This window comes from Petaurus breviceps, unplaced genomic scaffold (assembly GCF_028583685.1).
Source record: "Petaurus breviceps papuanus isolate PSGF00001 unplaced genomic scaffold, PetGlider_PUasm1.0 174, whole genome shotgun sequence".
NCBI lineage: Eukaryota > Metazoa > Chordata > Mammalia > Diprotodontia > Petauridae > Petaurus > Petaurus breviceps.
In genome coordinates this window covers 59808600-59830588 of record NW_027185761.1, presented here as the reverse complement: position 1 = coordinate 59830588, position 21989 = coordinate 59808600, and the positions used below count along the sequence as shown (strand labels likewise).

Genomic DNA, 21989 nt, shown 5'->3' with positions numbered 1-21989 from the left:
TATCTATCTATCTATCTATCTATCTATCTATCTATCTATCTATCTATTTATCTATCTATGAATATGACCCAGTGCATAGACATCTGACTGGAGTCAAGGAGTCCCTCAGGCCTCAGGTCCTACATGTGACCTCACCAGGTCAGATCCCTTCTCAGAGTCCAGGCAATTCTGTATGGGAAGAGGGTGGAACCTCTTTAGGAAGTTCCTTATACCCATGATGTCAAGTAAAATGGAAATGGGGCCCACTGAGCCATATATAAGTATCCCCGAGGGCTGCATATTTATATAGCTTTAAAATGTAATTCTATCTGTATTTTATTTTGTCAGGTATTTTCTAATTGAGTTTTAAACCTGATTGGGTACTGTGAGAGTGCTGTGGGCCATCCCTGGTACGGTTGGCACCTCTTCTCTATACCAATGAAATCAGTTATTCAGGTCACAGTGTAGAGTGGTTGTCATTTACACAGGTCTTCAGGGTTTGCAAAGCACTTTACAGATATGTCATTGCATCCTCTTAACAACCCTGGGAAGTAGAGGAATCACGGGGAAGGGTATGTAACTAGCCCAGGTTCACACAGCTACTCAGTGTGTGAGGTAGTATTTGAATTCATGTCTTCCTGATTCCTTGTCTAGTGCTCTATCCACTGAACTACCTAGCCTACTCATGTAATTGTGTGTATGTGTATGCCCTGTATATGTATGCATGTGCTTGTGTATATATGCATCTGATCTCTATAAATATAGGCATGTGTATTTATGTATGCACGTGTATACAAGTAGATGTAGAGATGTTGCCATATGTATGGACACGTCCACTGTGGACACATGTCTGCATCTGCTTGTATACACACGTCCATCCATCTATATACATGTTTACAGATATGTGAACACATCTAAATGCATACCTCACTCTTCTAGGATTCTTATAATTTTTTTCTTCCTCAAATTACCTTTTAGAAACAAAACCAAATAAAGGAAGGAAAATGTAAGCAACCGGAAAGGCCTGCCTTGACTAGCTCAAGGCAGGGAGTGCATGGTTAGCCTCAAAAGCAGGAAACCCAGGGAATTCCTCCAAGAAGCCGCCTCATTAACCTCTCCCACCTTGGAGCAGTGCATGGGAGGAAGGGTGAGCTCATCTGAAGGGGGCTCCTTCCCTGTTCTCTCCTCCCCTCTTCCCCCTTTTCCTTTCCCACTTAGGGCTATACAGCCCAGAAAAGCAAACCCTACAAAAGGCTTGATGGGATGGCGTCCTTCTGTGCACACTCCCCTTGGGTTGTCTGACAAAGCCTATGGACATCTTCTTAGAATATACTTGTTTTGGTTTATTTTTTTAATCATAATCGAAGGAAATGCCAAATTTCATTTTGAGGTCAATAACAATCAAGATGTAAATTTTTCCCTTTCCAAGTAAATGGACCCACCCCTGATATTACCCTTGGACTTCAGGTTAAGAGACCCTGTTTTACAGGGTCTTGCCCTGAGGTCTGGAACTTTGACCAAATTTATTATTTTTTAGAGTGAATAAAAGAAACATTTTTTTGAAGGGGAAAAGCTTAGTTTACAAAAGGTTTCCCCCAGATGTTTTAAGTGACACTGTCAGTGACCACTGGATGGAGACTTTGATGAGGGAAGCCCTTGGATTTTGGGTGGATCACTTAGTCCAGGGCTCTGTTTTCCTGCTGTCCAGCTTTTAAACCCATTCCAGGCTTATGAGAAGCAGAAGAGGGTTCTGGAGACTTGTGGGCAGTGGGGGTAGGGTCCAGTCCCTGAGAGCAAGGTTGGGAACACTTCTGGTTCTAGAACTCATTCAAACAGCCCAGGAAATCTTTGACATGAGGATGGAGTGGGTTCCAGTGAAGGTGTGCTCTCAGTCCAAAGGGTGTCCAAAGAAGCTGGTTTTCCTGTAGAAAATGATGGTATGAGAGAATATTATGTACCTGATAAAGAGCTAACATTTTGTAGGAGGGGAGTTGGTCTAGTGGAAAGAAAGCTGGATTTAAAGATGGAAGAGACAGTTTGGGGGCAATGGACTTGACATCAGGAAGACCTGAGTTCAAATCCTGTCTGAGAAGCCTCTTTACTACTTGTGTGATTCTGAGCAAGCCCCTTCTCTATTTTATTTCTCTGTGTAAGGAAGAGGGGAGGGATATGTTGAGAATTGTTGGTGATGTATAAAGACAAAATGGCAGCTATGTGGTTCAGTGGATGGCACACCAGCCTAGAGTCAGGAAGACCTTGGCCTCAGACATTTAATAGCTGTGTGCCTCTGGGCAAGTCACTTAACCCTGCTTGCCTCATGTGTAAAATGAACTAGAGAAGGAAAGGGCAACCCACTCCAGTGTCTATGCCAAGAAAACCCCAAAGGGGGTCACAAAGAGTCAGACATGATTGAGCAACATAGACAAAATATTCATTGATTTCTTCTAATGAGGTCAGGCTAGATAACCTCTAAATCTTTTCCAGCTTCAGATCTGTGATCTATAATCTATGGCATCATTGACAGAAATCTGAATTGTTGTCGTCTGGTGCTGGCTGGGATTTATTCAATGAAAGTGCGTCTGCCATTTTGGAAAGCCACACGCTAGTTGCTGAACTCTGAGCATCATCCTTAGGCCTGCCCTTCCATGTTTTTCATTACCATGGTCATTTGCATATACATAGCAGCTTAATTCAGTCTGATTCAATTTCTTCTGCTTTGGCTGCTTTGCTAAATTCAAGGTCTCACAATCTGGAATTCATTTTCTATTCCCCTCTTCACACTTGTGACTCTCCTGCACATGTGAACTTTCGGACGTCATTGACTCTTTTCTCTGGATAAGTAAAAGATGTGTGTATGTTAGGATGGTGGGTGGGAAAGAAGCTGAACGGAGAACATTTATTTGTCCACTATTTTAATCACCCTTTAACCCTGCTAATAATCAGCTACAGTGCTGTGGTTGGTACTGGCATCGGTGCATTCACTCTTAGAGGAAGGTCTCCGTGGACTTCTCCTCCAATCAGATTCTCCTGCAGTTTCTAGTCCTAGAGAGCATGTGGGGCCATGTGGCACCCACAGGTGAGATGACTCCTCTGGTGGCTCCTGGGGCTACTCAGCTCAGAGGTGGGCCTTGGCTCTCATCTAGTGTCCAGTGCCTGGCCTTAACATATCCTGGCTGTGACACCTGGGGAATTGCTTCACTTCTCAGGCCCCAGGCACTTTTCTAGAATTATAACTCTTAAAATAGAAATAAAAATGAAAATTAAAGAGAAAAAAAATAAGATTTGAGTCAAGTTGCTTAAGCTCACAATACTCTCAGTGATTCCAAGGCTAGAAGATGTAGAACAGGTGTGGATCTGCTTTGATGGAGGGAGTTTCCTCCCCTGGGAGTTCTGTATACATTGAAATCACAGACAGACCATGAATTAAAATATTTAACACTCTAATCCTAACAGCTACATGAGAAAAGCAAAAACAAACAAATCGTACTCACACCCACACCCACCCACCCACCCACCCACACACACACACACACACACAACTTTCAGTGTTCATGATGATTTTTCAGGTGGCCAAGAAGAGGACCCCATTATTTCCACGCCGGGGTACCTTAGCTTAGAGAAGAGAGAACAGCAGGACAGGTGCACACATGCTGCCTGATGGCGGGTGATACACATAAACTTGGTGTTTTCTGAAAAAGAGGTGTGAGATTTCAGGTTAGAGGCCCTGGGTTCAAATCCTACCCTGGTCTTTTATTACCTTGGTGATTTTGAATAAGTTGCTTCAACTCTCTTGGTCTGATAATCCTGAATGTACGAAATAGTGTGCATGTGGGGAGGGGTTAGAAGCACTCTGAGGTCCCTCCCCGGTCCTGAAATCTGCCCATGACTTCACACGGCATCATATGGCCATACCCTACTAATTGCACTTGTAAACAATCATAGACATGTGCCTTAGTGTACGTATTTTAGAATTCCTGCAAGTGCACACACCCAGGCTGGCCAGACTGATCGTCCATGTGGCAGATGAATATCTTTTTGTTACTTTATCACCACGTGTTTAGCGAGATCAACTTTTCCATCCCAGAGCGTCAGAAAGAGCCTTCACCCTGTTGAAAATGGGCTTGTGTTGGCAAGATATTCTTGAACATCATCTGATAGGCCTGTTTATCTATCTGGAATTTTCTTCCTGGAAGATTAATTGATCAAAAACTAAACAAAATATGGTTTGCAACTGTTTTCTTTTACTCGGTGTTTATTTTAATGCTAATGATATACCTTTTCTCAATAGAAAAAAATAAGAAAAAGAGAAAATGTACATGTAGGTATATACATATGTGCATATATGCACATGTTTTTCCTTATCTTTATGTATTAAAATAATCACTGTGTGTTATGTGTATATATGTATATTTGCACAGTTATACACATATGTATACTTATATACACCTATATATACACAGCTATGTATGTATAAATCTATATGATATATGTGTGTGTATATACATACAGAGAGAGAGACAGGGAGTCGGGTGGGAGGGGGGCCGGGGAGGAGAGAGAGAGAGAAAGCTTATCCAGGGTCTGAATATATAATGTATTTGTCTGATCCATTCTCTTGGGAATGAAGGAAATGACTTGTCTATAAAATTCCCATTACCTGAAAGTAAGCAAAAATTCCTGCAGAATTCATGGTCGGTACTGCCTACTTGAGTAATCAAGGCCTGTATTTAATGAAGTCCTAAGGACACCATTTAAGCCCCAGGACTGCTAGTCAAATTTTCTTTTTATCCGTTGGATTGCATTGCCATATGCTTATGTTTGGGGGTGGGGATGGGGGAGGAGGGGGAGGAGAGGGAGTAGTTCATTAAAAAAAACACACACATAATTCTATTGGACTGGAGTAATTTGTAGCTTATTGACTAAGTTCAGAGGCTTGGATTTCCCTTATCACGTTGCCAGGAGGCAATGAATAGTGGCAGAAATGTCTGTTCTGTTTCCCTGTATTGTAGAGCAATGAACCAACTTCAAAGCCTCCTAAATTCAGTTTAATTTGGTTAAGTATTAGAGTTTGCATTTTATCTGAAAAATAAAAAAAAAGAAGAAACCAGTACGTTGGGAAGGAGGTAGTTTAAGTGGGTTTTGGAAATAAAAAGCAAGCCACTGAAAATTAAGTTTATTTTTCATTAAGAAAATGCTTGCACAGAGTGGGGAAAAGGGGACTAAGAGAAATTCCAAATGAAATTCTCATTTCTAACGTTTCCAGGGGCCTAGAAGATTCTTGGGTTTGTGTCCTTTTTATTTCTTTCTAGCTCTCAGACCTCTTCTGGTGACCCAGAGGAGATCCTACTGGCTACTTTATGGTGTTGATATTTCTGGTTGCGGTTACCCTAAGCTAGCTATAAAACTAGCACTCATTTGAATCAGATCAAAAAGGACTCACACAGTGAAGTTGGAAAAAATGTGCTGGTATATACCATTCATCATGGAGAGACTATTGTGTTTCTCAGTCTGAAGGTACAATAGAAAGCAATGAGTGGGATGGCAAGAGGGTGTGGGATGGCAGAGACAAAATACATTTGACAGGAGGAATATAATTTTTAAAAGACTAAAGAATTTTGATCTCCAATAGAATTTTATCTTTCATTACAATTTTGACCTTTACCAAAGTCCTAACCTGATATTTCATCATGGAATAAAGGTTATACTAGTTATCTTGGACTCTATGATGCCAGCATCGCATAGATAAGGTCTGTCAGTTCTTCCAAGCTAGAAAAATGTCAGAAACTGAACATCATTTGTTAACATACATACATACATACATACATACATACATACATACATGCATGCATACATACAAATGTGTTATCTGCCTAGTGGCACATATCTAGGGTATGACAGGGAACTCCAAAGACTCGTCAGTGAGTGACCATTACCTGCTTTGGGTGATTCATTTTAAGGCCAAATGGTATTGTCCAAATCAATCTAGAAACTTTTGCTAAGGAATTCTGAAGTCTTGATCAAGCAGTGAAAGACCCTAGGGGTAAAGTTGACGGTTGCAAAGACTATTTCTGCGTGAAAACAAAAGTCTCACTAAGAAAAGTGAAAGTGGAAGTGATCTGGGAATGACCTTTGAATTTTGGTAATACAGCTTAAATTATTGAAAGGATTGCTAAGATCTTTGCTAGGGAGACCATATACTTTACAAGGCCTACTTAAGCAAACACACATAAAGCAAGCAATGCATTTCCTTGGAGTCTTAGAAATTTCATCAGAGGGGCTTTAAACTGAAAAAGAAGAGGAGGAAAATAGTCTGTACATCCCTATCTACCCACAAACGCACCCCAAGTTACTGTTCTTTCCCTCGCCCCACCAGAAAGTAGCCACAGCGTAAGAAGAATAGTAGTAGAAAACCTCAATAAATAATCTGCAAACGAAGATGTTTTTAACCTTTTCTTTACCAATGATTTTCCTTTATCACTATCCTTTCTAGGACTGTGCTAAGTAACAGTAGTAAGGCTAGCTACTCTTGCTTTAACCTGTTCAGAGTGAGAGATTTTACAATATCTTTACAACACTTTCTTTTAGGTTCAGACAAACGCCTTACATTTAGAACAAATGTCTTCTCATTCCTGTACCCACTGCAGTGTTAAAAAAATAAGACAAATGATCTATTTGATCAAAGAATTTTTTTTTGGTATTTATTGATATCTTCATGGAAAGAACATTGCATTTGGAATCAGAAGACCTGGCCTTGTATTCCCAGTCTGCCACATACTCCCTGTGTCACCTTGGGAAGTCACTTATTTCCTTTGGGACTTAATTTTCTCATCTTAAAAAGATGAAGGTTGATGAGGATGAGCTTGTAAGGTGGATGGCTTTATAAGGAGGATGAGCCCTAGGTTGCCATAAATATATGATATTTATTTTTGTTATTATGTTTATTATTTTTATTGCTAGTCTAATTGCTGTGATTTAGTATGGTAATTATTTTCCTAATACTGAACTATTTTGCACTTCTGGTATTAATCCAATTTGATTGTAGAGATTTTGGTTAAATTTATCAGTATCATTTAACATTTTACATAAATATTTATTAATGATATTAATCAATAGTATCCTTTTTCTCTCTTCTCCTTCCCTGGCTGAAGGATTAGGGCATTTGTTTCATAAAAAAGGATTTGGTAGAGTGCCATCTTTCTATATTTTTGAAAACATTTTATGTAGTTCAATAATTGTTTTTCTTTAAATGTTTAATAGAATTTACTTGTGAATCTATCTTGACCCTGTGGGTGTGTATGCATAATATGCACATACGTGTGTATATGTATATCTGTGTATACATGTATGTATATATACATATATGTACACATAGATAGATATTTATTAATGGTATATTAAATTTTTCTTTCTAATAGTTATATCTTTAGGTTATCTTTTTCCCTTTTTGTAAATGTTATGCTTTAAAATTTTTGTATTCAGCTATTTCTTTTATATTTTCAGCTTTATTGCCATATACTTGCATGTATCATTCTTTAATAATTTTATTTCTTCATTATTTATTGTGATTTCCACTCTATGTTTTGAATTTTGGTAACTTGCCTTTCTTCTCTCTCTTCTTTAATTAAATTTGTTAATGGCTTTGATGTTGCTGATCTTAAAATCATGAGGGTTTTTTTTTCTTTCAGGTTTATTACTTTTTCCTTTTAGTAATCTTTTGTGATTATTTGTGGTATGCGAATTGGTTGATTTTCTGATTTTAAAAAGAAAATAGAATGCAATGATCTTATATTTTGCTAATATATTTAAGGAAATAATTTGTCTCTAAGCACTATATTCCACAAATTTTTATATGTTGTATTACTATTATTTTTTATTGTTTCCGTAATTTGATCTTAAATCATAGTCTCCATTTGGGCTCACATGTTTTGATCTTCCTTTCTTTTTTATGTTTAGTATTTTAATTGTATTAATGTTTAAATTTTGTGCCTTTATGCTTTTATTTTTTTTAATTTCCTGAAGTATGATATATTTTTTTGGTAAATGTCTGATTAGAATAAAAATAAATTCTCTAAGTCCATACAGTTCTTTCCAAATACCTATCAAATCTAGTATTTTTTAGCATTCTGTTTAATGCTTAAATTTCTTTCTTATTTATCTTTTTGTTTTCCCTGTTGTAATAAGTAAGTGGGTTTCTGAAGCATCCAGTGGTAATGTCTTTCTATTTGAATTTCTTTGTTATTCCAATAACATTCCTATGAAAAAAGTTGCTACACCATTAGATGCCTAGATACATGTAACAAACAGTGCGTTGCTTAATTACCAGTGATCTTTTAATCCAGAAATAATTACCATCCTTAGTTCTCTTTAATTTATTATTATTTGAATTCAGCTTCGTCAGAAATCATGACTACAACTCATGATTTTCTTGAGCTGTTCAGTAATAAGATTTCCCTCTACTTTTCATTTTGGACATTTAAAATCTTTCTTTTTTTTTAATGTATGGTCCTTGTAGGGAATACATTGTTGTATCTTTTTTTTTTTATTCATTCTATAACCCTCTTTTTTTTTCAATAGGGAAATTATCATAGGATTATAAATATAGACTTGGAAGAGCCTGTAGAGGCTATTGAATCCAATCCCCTAGAGAAAGAAACTGAGGCACAACGAAGTTAAGTGACTTGCCCAGGGCTACATAGCTAGCAAATGGTGGAGGCAGGATTTGAATTCAGGTCTTTGTAATTCCAAGGAATAGTGCTCTATCCACTGCGTTATGAATGAACATTTAAGTTTACAGTTCTTAAATGTCACTTTCTTCTATCACACGGGGCTACATCATTTGAATCATCATTAACACATGCTTTCCTAAAGTGAGTCTAATTCCACCCTTATATACATGGAGAGCTATCTGGGTCCTCAACAGCTGAGACCTACTGCAAGTTTTAAGTATATACACAGATCACCCCCCTCTACCTAGATACACAGTGAACTCGAAACACAGCTTCAGTCGGGATAATCACATAATCACAATGGCCTGAATGCACACACTGAAATAGCCACCATTTCTAAATCATTTCTATAACCAATCGAATTTTTAAAAAAATCACCTTCCACACTTGCCCCCTTTCATAAGAATTCATCTTACGGACCCCACTGCTTTTTTTATTTAATAAGTCATCTAGGAGCCTAAGTAGATAGAATGCTAGGCTTGGAGTCAGGAAGACCTGAGTTCAAATCCATCTTCAGACACTTGCTAGCTGTGTGACCCTGGACAAGTCATTTAACACTGTTTGCCTCAGTTTCCTCCTTTGTAAAATGAGCTGAAGAAGGAAATGGCAAACCACTACATTATCTTTGCCGAGAAACCCACATGAGGTTACAAAGAGTCGTATGTGACTGAAAAATGAAACTTATTTATTAATTTTTATAAATTATATCTCAATAAATAAATTATGAATAATATTAAATTATTTATTAATTATTTTATTATTAAGTCAATATCACAATAATAACAATATCACTCATGCATCTCTCCCTTTCTCCTCTAAATCCTGCTTGTCATCAAACAAAATGAGAGAGCTACTGGGTTAACCTAGTCAAAGCTACTGTTGCCTTGATAGTCCATGAACACTTTTGAAGGAGAAATCATGCAATGCTTAAGTAGTTCAGATGCCTCTTCCAGAGGCTGACCTTTCCAGAGGCTGACCCCTCCAGAGGCTGACCCTTCCAGAGGCTGACCCCTCCAGAGGCTGACCCTTCCAGAGGCTGACCCCTCCAGAGGCTGACTCCTCCAGAGGCCAACCCTATTAGAAGTTTAAAAAGTTCATATCCCAACAGCTCACTGTTTTTGTTTTCTGGAGGGATGGCAAATCCTGCGTAACTTTGACATTGATTCCCCCTCCCAAATCTTTCCTTTTTCTTTGAATCATTGCAGGTCATAATAATCACAGTGCTCATTGAACACCTACTGTATACTAGGAGCTGTTGTAGAAACTGGGGATATTAAAACCTGAGATTGAAATGATATCTGCACTCAAGGAACTTATGTTCCATAGGGAAGGCAACCTATGCACCTAGAAGTTATAAAGGGGATATGTATAAAATGAACACCCAATGAAGTGTTTTTTGTTTTTGTTTTTAGGGGGCCAGGGCCAGCGTGTTGGTGGCCCTGGCAGCTGGGACCAGGGCATCGAGAAAAGCTCCATGTAGGAGATGAAGTTTGGCTGAGTCTTGAAGAGAAATGGGTTCTAAGAGGCAGAGGTGAAGAGGGGAGGAATTCTAGGCATGGGGGATAGTCAGGGTCAGTGGTGTTGTAGAGTGTGTAGATGGGAGTGATGGGTAAGAGGGGAATAAGGAATTGTGTGTGTGTGTTGGAGGGCAGGAAGGATGGCAGAGAAACTTTAGGAAGACCATATTGGCAACCAAATGAAGAATACATTGGAGGGGAGAGAGAGAGAGAGAGACAGAGAGACAGAGAGAGAGAGACAGAGAGACAGAGAGACAGAGAGACAGAGAGACAGACAGAGAGAGAGACAGACAGAGAGAGAGAGAGACAGAGAGACAGAGAGAGAGAGACAGAGAGAGAGAGACAGAGAGACAGAGGGAGGGGGAGAGAGAGACAGAGAAAGAGAGACAGAGAGAGACAGAGAGAACCAAGGGCGCTGTTGTAGGAATGTAGGAATCTAGGCATGAGGTGGTGGCTGTGAGAATGGAGAAAGGTGATGGAGACAGAAGGACTCGAGTGGTCATTGATTTGAGTATGAGGGCTGTGGGAGGGTGAGGAGGCAAGGACACATGGAGGCTGTGAGTCTGGGGTATTGCAAGGATGACGGTTCCTTCAAGAACAAAAGGGAAGTTTGGAAGAGAAGTAGCTGGCAGGGGGAAGATCCTGATTTCTTGGGTTTTATCCTCCAAGCATAATGTATGTTGATGCCCCTTCCGGGCCTTTCTCTTTTCTTCTTTCTTCACTCATTCCTTCGCTCTTCTCCCTGCTTGGGGTAATTTCATGCCATAGCCATGGTATTATTTTGCTAAATCAGCATAGTATTTACATTGCTTTTCCCTTTAATTCAGACATTTAAATGTAAGGTTATGTAGGTTATGTAGGGCTTTAGATTCAGACATTGAAAGCTTGCTCCAGCTTTACCTGAAATGCATCTTGGATTTGCACATCAAAGGTCCTTGGTTGGACTGGCCTCTTAGGCATCACCTGGAATTTTGCTGTGCTGATTTACATATCAAAGACTTCAGCAGGTTCTTCTCTTCCAACAGAAAGGCTCAGAAATGTCCCAGGAAATCAAAAACATATTTTTCACCTTCTAATTCCTTATTTATTTGGGTAAAGGATTCTGGAGTGAAATCTGATTTTCCTTGACTTTGGATTAGGCCAAGTTCAAACCTTTTCTGGCTTTGCCCTTGGATTTGACCTTGTGGTCCCCACTCAGTGGTGTTCTAACTGCTTACCAAATCTTGTCCTCCACTGGGCTCTGGAGAGGGAGCTCTTGTATATTCAGATAATGCATCTCAGAAGTTGAAGATGGGATTTCTTTGTGATTTCCAGTACTGTAACCTGTCCCTGGATCTCAGCACATGGGACATTTTCTCTCATGTGACTTAATTTCTCCTCTGTGTTTTCCAGACCATGCTTCAGTCTGAACATCCTAAATCTCCTCTCTGAAGTTCGCCTTCCAGGTCCAATATCTTCACCTGGAAATTGTCAATAATTCTCTTAGCCAAGTCGTCCTTTCTTCTTCCTCCTTCTGCTTCTTCTATAATTCCGCCCCCCCCCCCCCCCATCTCTTTCTTTTTAATTGTTGACGCTGTTGATACATCCTTCCTTACCAGCGTGAGATCTTACCTGAGCAAAGAAAGTTCTTGGTTCATTTACTTGAAAGTGTTTCTTATGCCATTAGATGCTGGAAGTGCCTTTCTGGAGCTATTGCTGAGGCTGGCCCCTTTCCCTTCTGATAATGCGTACATCAGGATCTTTGAATCCCTAACTGCCCGGCAGAGTGCAGCTCGGTTTTTCTTTCTGTTTGCTCATTTTCCTTCTTTTCCTTTTCTGAAGGATTTCCTCATTTTTGAGTCTCTTTAGTTATGACCCTTCTTCTGCTTTCCCATTTTTTTTTGTTTTAAATTTAAGGAAGTTTTCATTTTCATTCTTTGCAATGATAGTGGGAAATTGGGATATTAGGCAGCCTAGGGTAGTGCATTATCTGTGTCACATGGAAATAGGAAGACCCAGGTTCAAATCCAGCCTCTGACATTTATTGTCTTGGCTGCTAACATGGTCTTCCTGACATTTCACTGCCATGTTCTTCCCCTCCAGCACACACACACACACACACACACTCACACACACACACACACACACACTCACATTCAATGTTCCACCAATAATCAAACCCTGGCATTTCAAGCCCTACATAACCTAGCCCTTTCCTGCCTTTCTGTTCTTCTTACATTTCACGCCCCTCTGCACACTCTATGACACCACTGGCCTTGACTGTGTCTATGACTGTTAGTAAAACTCCCTGAACCTCAGTTTCCTCATCTCTAATTAGACTCAGTGGCATCTAATGCATGAAGTTTTCACTGTACGTCTTACCAGAACTTTCCTCCACATAAAATTAAAATGCCTTTTAAAGTCTGTAGAGTCAGAGCAATTGATACTTCAGAAGATGTCAAGTCCAGTAAGAGACCTCAATTAACCCACCCATACACATCTATAAAGCACTTACCAGCTGTGCTAAGCGCTAGGAAGGTCTGGGTTCAAATCTTGCTTTTAAGACACCTTGGTTATGTGACTTACCCGTTCAGCCCTCCAAGCTGTTATGCTTGTTCTTCATTCTCACAGAGGACCATGACATCAGGGAGTGCCCCAGAGGACTTTCTAAGATTCAGATAGGGCCCCGATATGCATTGGTAGGGGGAGATTCCACGCTAGGAATTTCCTATACAGGCCTAGTCTTTATCTTACATACCGTAAAATATTATATGCATTCATAACATTTATAACAAGTATATAACATAAACATGTATGTTTAATAATTATATACCAGTATATACATTTAGATTAATTATATAATAGTATATGCATGTGTAATATAACAATAATCGAACATATATACAGGTATAATATGTGTAATAATGATACACTAACACATAAATGTGTTTAACATTTATAACAATTATATGAGTATATATACATATATGATATTTATATTAATTTATATTAATTATATAATAGTATATACATATGTAATATAACAAATAATAATATAACATCTATACAGGTATAACATGTATAATAATGAAAAACATGAACATGTATAACATTTATAACAATTATATAATAGTACATACACATCTATAACATTTACATTAATTATATAATAGGTAGATAGGTAATATAATAATTATATAATAATATATTATATTTATAACAATTATATAACACAACAAACCTAAAATTTAATAACAATTATATAACAGTACATATATGCCTAGATAACATTTATAACAATTATAAAATAACATATATACATGTATAACATGTGTAACAATTACATAATAACATAACATCTAAATATATAAAATAAACACAAGGTGTTTCTTTTATAAGGTCATTGAGGAAGGAGGGCTCTATGGTATTATGGGTGTGGCATGGATCAGAAAAGATTTTGCTTACTCTTTTTGTTTGAGCTGTGCCCAGATCTGGTGCTGACCTTCATGCCTACCATCTGAGGATCAGGCCTGGCTTAGCCTGGAGAGGCCTCCCATTAGGCTGACCGTAGAGTGATGGCCACACAAATTCAAAAGTTGTTCTACCCAGTCATGGTAGGGCCATGATCTGTGCCAATGTATGGAGTCCTGCCCAATGAAACAGGGGTCCTTGATGTATCCAGGAACACTGAAAATAAATGAACTATTTAGAAATACTAGAGGCAGATTTGGCTTTGAAGGTTTTTGTATTTACTTGGCAGGGGGATAATCTGGATTAGTTTCCTTCCCTAGCCTTTTCCACCTCTTGGACCAAGTTATTTATTAGCTGAGTAAGGAATGGGTCAGCCATGTATTTCTATTGGAAATATATTTATTGAGCATGATTTATTCTCATACAAATTGCTCACTATTGGTTTTAATTGTTGGAAACTGACTACCTTTATTCTTGTTCAAGTAGTGGTGTGCACTGGGGGCTTCTGTGGTTGAAGTCTTTATATCTTTGCAATACTAAACACAAAGGATATTTATATGCAGGCACATATATAAAGTAGATGCAGCTTTCCAAGTATGTTTTCAATCAACTGCATCCCTGAATCCTTTAGTAAATTTGATTTGTAGGAATTGTAGAACAAAGTACCATTGAATGGTTTTCAATCATTCATAATTCCGTGAGAATTTGGTGTGCCCTTCCAAGTTTGTGAAAGTGTCCGATGTACTTATCCTATTGAACATTTCCTTGGCCATGTAGTCAGAGGCAGCGGCAAGGCAGTGTGGAGGGCAAAGCATGGAGACCCTGAATGGCTTCTTTCTGCCCTTAGCCCTCCCCTGGGCAGGCACTTCATTTCTCTGGTCTCCAGTGACCTTCTCTCCCAAATTCAGGCACTTTCTTCAATGATCTTCTAAGTTCTTTCCAAACTAATAATGTGCAATCCCTTTTTTGTGGCTCCTAGCCCCTCCCTTTGGTTGTGGCTCTCCAGGGCTGTGGAGTAAGAGTAATGAGGATGAAAATTCAATTCTTCTACATACTTGCCTGAGCCTTAGAGGCTCCGAGATGTGGGGAAGGGGCTGCTGTGCATAGGAAGGAGCTGCTGTGCATAGATGGCTGCTCTCCCACACCCGCTGGCATACACAGGTCCTCGCGTCCCCTGAGCTCCTCATTCTTCTCCCACTCCCAGGATGCCAGACAGTATTCCTTTTTCTTTGCCTTTGCCCAAGGTCCAGCCTTGGTGTGTGGGTTCTTGTTCATCCTTATTATTATAGCATTGACATTCATTAACATAGCCTTAAATGATGAGTTATGGAGAGGGAGGGGAGGCTGGAGAAGAAAAAAAGAAAGGTGTGGGGGGGGAGAAGGGGGTGGGGAAGTGGGTTTCTCCTTTGTCCTGGTAGCAGGCTTTATGCGCCTACAGTTTATCTGCTACCTCTTGTCCTCTCACTGTCTTGAACTGATCTGGGCTGATGCTACATTCCTCTAGGATTTTCATGACTGTCTTGGCCTCCTTGCTCTTCTCATTAGACACTCCATCTCTGGGCTCTGGCCATTTTCTCGGTCTGTTCCCCATGCCTGGAACTCCATCCCACTTCATCTCTCCTACATGGCACTCCCGGCTTCTTTCCAGTCCCAGCTAAGACCCCCCTCCCCCCCACTGCAAGAAGTCTTTGCCAATCCCCCTCAATGCTGGTGCCTTCCTCCCCTCAGCTGATTCTCTCCAATTTTTCCTGTGTTTATCATGTTTGCAGGCAGTTGGTTGTGTGTTACTTCTCTTGTTAGACTGTGAGCTCCTTGAGAGCTGGGACTGTCTGCTTCCTATCTTTGAATCTCCAGTGACTTGCAAATAGTAGGTATTTAATAAGTGGTTGTTGACATGATTTAACTTGAGAATCCCAAGTCTCAGGACCAAGGATAAAGAGACCACACTGATCCTCCATCTGCCCCTTGGTTATATCTAATCAGTATATCTACATTTATATGTCTGTAGCTATACAATGGGGATAGGGGCCACCAGATTTGTCATAGGGAACTTCCAAGAAGGAAACTTCCCCTACCAGTAGAGATCTGCACCTTCTTCACAATTTAAAATCTTCAAGAGTCTCCTGGGACACACTCAGAATGCTTTCCTAGGGCCACACAGCTAGGGTATATCAAAGGGGGCATTTGAACTCAGGTTTTCCTACCTCTGATGCTGGACTCTTGTATATCACATGCATGGGATCCATAGGTCTAGACCTGCACTAATTAACCAATCAACAAGCATTTTTTAAGCTCCTACTATGTGCCAAGCACTAGGGCTACAAACATAAAGAATGTACCAATCTCTGCTCATAAGAATTTACATTCTAATAGGTCCTCACAGTCTGTAAGTCCTATTTCTATTGTACCATGCTAATGAGATAGAGAGAGAAAGAGAGAGAGAGAGAGAGAGAGAGAGAGAGAGAGAGAGAGAGAGAGAGAGAGAGAGAGAAGAGACAGAGAGACAGAGAGACAGAGACAGACAGAGACAGACAGAGAGACAGAGAGACAGAGAGAGACAGAGAGAGAGAGAGACAGAGAGACAGAGACAGAGAGAGAGAGAGAGGAGAGAGAGAGAGAGAGAGATTGATTGCTGGACACTTCAGGGATAGAATCAGTCAGGAAGATCTTGGAACCTGGCTCCCTCTAGGGAAGGACTTGATAGGAGAGGAACGGGCAAGAATTAAGGATAACCCCGAACTTTCGAGCCCAGGAGAATGGGAGCCACCAGCAGAAATGGGGAAGGAAGCCAGAAGGAGCAACAGATTTCAGGGAAAGATAATCAACTCCAGCAATCCAGAATATAATTGCTAGTGGTCTTTGCCAGCTGTGTTTATAAATGATCACCATCCAGTGGCTGCAGGCGCAAACAAGTGCATCTTTTCAAGAATGTAACCCACTATGGGGGAGGCAACATGAGCCCAAATGGTGTTGGTGCCTTGGCCAGCTTAGCCTTGACTGATGTGTTCCATTTGTGATTTTTATTGCCTTTATTTATTCATTTATTTATTTGGTGGGGAGAGGCAGCAAATTGGAGAGTTCACTGGACTTGGGCTCCGATCACATGGTGGGAAGAACACTTTGCTTCTTACTGGGGCTTCTTGGGCAAGCCTCTCACCTCCTCTGCACCTCAGGGTCCTTGTGGGTAGTATGAGGGCATTGATTGGATAATCCATAAAGGATTTTCCAGCTTGAGCTCATGAAGTCTTATTTAAGTTTTGAATCCTGTATCTCTTTCTGAAGTTATTTGGTTCTGTTAATTGGTTTCTTGGAGCATGAGAGTTTTGGGGAATAGGAGTAGAAAGAACCCTAGTTCTTGAGCCAGAGACCTTGGATTCAAATCCTGCCTAATCTATTTATATACCCTTCTGACCTTAAATAAGTCATTGAACTACTTTGGGTTTCCATTGTTGGTAAAATGATGTTGATTGGACCTAATGCTCTCTGAGATTCCTTCTAAATCCAAAGTCTTTTATGACCTTGGGAGAAGGCCTGACATAAGTTGGGCACAGCATGAATGCTGTTACTATTAGTGATCTAGCATGGCTGACTTGTGTATTCCATAGGCCCACCCATTTTACCCGTGAATAAGTTAGGATATGATCATTTTTATACAGGTCATTTCAGGTGAATTCTTTTTCACTGCTTTCAGGCTTAACAGATGAATTATGGAATTGTATTTCAAGTCAACATCATCCTCATCCCTATAATGGCCTTTCTTTGAATGAGGTTAACCCTGGTGACAAAAGGTGGCTATTTAAGATTCTTAATTAAACATCTAGATTTTTGCAGTTCATTCCCATTCACGTTAGTGATTTTCCTTGGTGTTGTATCAAATGGCCTTTTAGGCCTTTGGGCCCCTAGTCTGAGGGGCAAGATCTTGGGTCATTGGGTATTAGATCAGAGAGGTGTAGGGGGAAAGAGACCTGAATGTGGCTCACAGCACATGAACTCAAACCCAAGCTTTTCCCCATATACCTGTGCAACTTAGTACTTACGCAACTTTGGGCAAGTCACTGGGCCTTTCTGGGCCTCTGTTTCCATGCCCATAAAGAGAGGGGATTGAAATAGATGGCCTCCAAGGTCCCTTTATAGCAAGATAGGTTATGGATGGATGGATGGATGGATGCTAGACAGAAAGATAGAATGATGGATGGATAGCTAGCTAGCTAGACAGAAAGATAGATGAATGGATGGATGGATGGAGAGCTAGACAGAAAGAATGATGGACGGATAGCTAGCTAGACAGACAGAAAAATAGGTTATGGATAGATGGATGGATGGATGCTAGACAGAAAGATAGAATGATGGACTATGGATAGCTAGCTAGACAGACAGAAAGATAGATGAATGGATGGATGGATAGATTGGTAGATAAATAAAATATTTATTAAGTACTTTCTATGTGCCAAACATTGTGCTAACCACTGGGGTTACAATTAAAAGCAAGTGAGGCAGTTATGTCTTCAAGTTTACATTCTTATGAGTCAGTTAGTGAAAAAACATTTATTAAGGGCCCACTAGGAACCAGGCACCTTGCTAAGTGCTTGGGGATACAAAAAAAGACCAAACCACAGTCACTGCTCTTAATGAACTCACTGTTTAATGGAGGAGACAATATCACAACAATTTTATACACACACACACACACACACACGATATACACAGGATACATTAGAAATAATCAACATAGGGAAGTGGGAAAGGGGAAAGACAGCACAGAGAGGGGGGCTGGAAAAGGTCAGAGGGTTACAGCAAATATGACTGGAGATGTCCTAGAATTTCCAGAGAGGCCCAGAACAGAGCAAAAAAGTCCAAAGACGGCCGATCAAAGCCAGGATGGTTCAGGGGCAGAGTTTTTTTTTTTTTGGCGGGGAAGAGAAGGGGAAAATGGCTTGACTGGAATGGAGACAGTGTGGTTGGAGAGGTCTCTCTCAGATTTTGGTCCTATGACTGCTTTTCTGGGTTCTATGGAATGGCTGCTCCATTGGACACATTTTGTTACCTTTAGTCACGAATAAAGAGATTGAATAGGCTCAGCCACTGGGATGAAGCCCAGGATTAGCCTAAGAATGGATGATGTGAAATGACAACTTAACCCAGAGATGAAATCACTGAAGGTGGTTGTGTATCTAAGATCTCCTCCATCTCCTTCATTTTACAGTTAAGGAAACTGAGGTTCAGGGTCTCACAGGTAAGGGGCAGAAAGAAGCAAAATTAGAATCCAGGTCCTCTGGCCCCCAAACCATACTCTCCACTGCCTTCTGAATATCAGCCCCGTTATGTTTCTTAAATTCCAGAGACTGGATTGATTTTGGTGGGGGGGGGTCTTTATCAAAAGAAAAGAAGCATTATCAGTCTCTCTCACCCTCTGGGTCTCTTTTTCTCTCCTTAGGCTGTAGCTATGAAGGAAATACCTACAACAGTTCCCTAAAATGGCAAGTCCCAGGCAACCCTTGTGTGCTTCACCAGTGCCAGGTAAGGAGACCAGCCCGAATTCCTAGTTCCTTCCAACGGGATTCTATTGACCCTTTTCAACCATTCCCTTCATGTAAAAGGAACCTACAGCCTTGTATCTATTTATTGCAACATTTATCAGGATGTTGAAGGCCCTCAAGACAAGTAGGTCTTAGAAACACACAGCTGAATTGTTCAACTTCGTGGAATCTTGTTGGGGGAAAACTCCATAAGATGCATAAGACCTTGGGGAAAATGCAAGTCTTCCTGTGAAGTCAGCTTTGGGAAAGACATGAATTCCACAAGCAGAAAAGAGGTTTTGTTTAAGTGTATATGTTTTCTTTCTTTGATTTAGGATCATTTTGAAAGTCAGCCAATCTGCAAATTGTATTAAATCTAGGCAATTAGTATTCAGGAACCTCGGTGATGTCAACCTGCTAGGTTCAGAAACAATCCGACTTTAGCCCCTAACTATTCCAGAGAGACCAAGCATAGCTGAACTGGGAAAGCAAAGCACATACACCACTTCAATAAAGTACTCCAGGCTGGGCTGAGAGTGATGAAGGGAAGCTTTAGAAAAAACTCCATTGAAATGGCCTCTAAAAATGTCCAAAAATTCTTCTCTGTTTAGAAAAAAAAGGACTTTCCTTACTTTTGAGTGCTATTATGATCTTAGGGACAGGATCGAAGAAGAGAGGCTAGTTTAGCCCCTTTATTTAGCAAATAAGGAAACTGAGGGAAAGAGAGATTACATGATAGTGACCCTCCTAGTCAATGTCTGGGGCAAGGTCGGAAATGGGATCACCTGAGTCCACAGCCAGGAATCTGCCTGGTAGATTGTCGAGAGGATAATCTCTGTTCTCACTGATGGCAGAAAATTTGGACTTTTTTGTCTTTTTGGAGGGGGGAGGGCAGGGCAATTGGGGTTAAGTGACTTGCCCAAGGTCACACAGCTAGTAAGTGTTAAGTGTCTGAGGCTGGATTTGAGCTCAGGTCCTCCTGACTCCAGGGCTGGTGCTCTATGCACTGTGCTACCTAGCTGCCCCTGGATTAAAATTGAGATAAAGTAGTCCTTGCCTCAGAAGGAATCACTACACTTGTTGTTGATGATGATTATGACAATGAAGTAGACGTTTACATGGTGCTTGGGGGTTTGCCAAGAACTTTCCACGGGGCTCTTCTTGGTGCCCACCTCTCTAGGGGGTTCTATTATTATTATCTCTATTTTCTAAAAAAAGATTTTATTGCTGTGCTTTTTTACATTATAAATGTGTACTGAGGATGCCCACTTCCTGAGAGGTCTCTTGCAACAAAGGCAAACAGTTAAGTAAAGCAGATAATGCAGTGAGTTCATCCAAAAGCGGGGGTAACGTTTCACCTCTATAGACCCACCCCTACCTCTCTATTAAAGAAAAACTGAATAGAAAAGGACGTTGTTGGTCTCCTGCCTCATGCCATTGGAAAAAAAGGCAGAAAAAACAAGTTTCTTGTAATAAATATGCGTGTCAAGCAAAACAAATTTCTTCAATATATACACATACATATTTGTATATACACAAGTATAGAGAGCCTGAGACAAGGGCTGGCTGGTTGAGTTTTGTTTGGGGGATGGGGAGAAAGAAGAGAAAAGCTGAGACCACTGAAGGATGTGCCAGGCCAGCTGGAGGCAGTAACCCCAGAGAGGACCATGGGAGGAGAAAGGGGAATTCTGTGGGGTGCTAAAGACAGATTTCTCTGGGTGTATAAGGCTCCTTTCATCCAAATCTATTCAGTATCATTTTTAAAAACACTTTTGTACAGATTATATATTAAAAAAGAAAACCAAAACCCTCCTGTCCTCAAACCTTTTCTCAGATTTTCTCCTCTTACAAGACCTTATCCCTCTGGTCTCCCTCTTCTATTTCTTCTTCCTTCTCTTCTCCCCCCTTGATTTCGCTCCCTTCCTCCTCTTCTTCTCTTCCCCCCTTTCCCTTTCCTCAGTTAATTAGCATTTATTAAACACTTTCAAAACTCCAGACATTGAGTTAAACCCTTGGGGTACAATGAAAAGCAAGGATAGGGGTCCCCCCTCTGAAGTGGCTCAGATTTTATATAGGAGACAGCCCTCAAGGCAAGCTCTATATGGTGTACATGGGAGATAAGCTCCAAGGGAAGGTGTGAGCTGTGAGTGTCTGGGGGGTCAAGGGAGGAGACTGGGTGAGGAGTCTGGCCGAAGGCGGGCTCTGAGCCAGGAGGCTGAAACATGGAGGGAGAGCATCCCAAGATTGGGGCACAGGTAGTGGCAAGACCCAGAGTCAGGGAGTTGGAATAGGGAGCCCCTGGAGTTGATTGTGTGGGCAAGTGATGTGGCCAGACCCCCACTTTGGCATCGGACTAGACAGAGGAGAGACCCACCCAGAGGCCATTGCAGTGGTCAGGTTTGAGGTCATGAGGGCCTGAAACACAGCAGTAAGGGTGTCAGAGGAGAGAAGGGGCTATATTCAAGAGATGGGAAAGTAGGAATAACAAGACTTGGAAACAGATTGGATATGTGAGGTTGGTGGAAGTGAGGCTGCCAGCCTGGGTGCCGGTGACAATGGTGGTGTCCTAGACAGCAGTAGGGAAGCTTGAAAGAAGGGAGAAGAGAATGAGTTCTGTTTGGGATACACTGAGCTTGAGGTGGCTCCTCCCTTTCTCCTTTCCTCCCTTCTCCCTGCCCTTCTTTTTCTCCCATCCCATCTGACTTCCTTTCCCCCTTCTCTTCCCTTCCCTCATCCCTCTAGTCTCCCTTCCATTCTCCTTCTCTCTCCTCCTTCTCTCCTTCCTCTCCCTTACCTTCCTTTCC

General features: G+C 40.7%; 1 protein-coding gene across 1 annotated transcript in view; it reads left to right on the top strand.

Annotated features, from left to right (window-relative positions):
* The window catches only part of BMPER (BMP binding endothelial regulator), a 304854-nt gene that overhangs the window by 59894 nt on the left and 222971 nt on the right, over positions 1-21989 (top strand). Inside the window, exon 4 of the mRNA XM_069084281.1 lies at positions 19104-19186. Coding sequence (XP_068940382.1) covers positions 19104-19186 — 83 coding nt within the window. The remainder of the gene's footprint in view (positions 1-19103; positions 19187-21989) is intronic.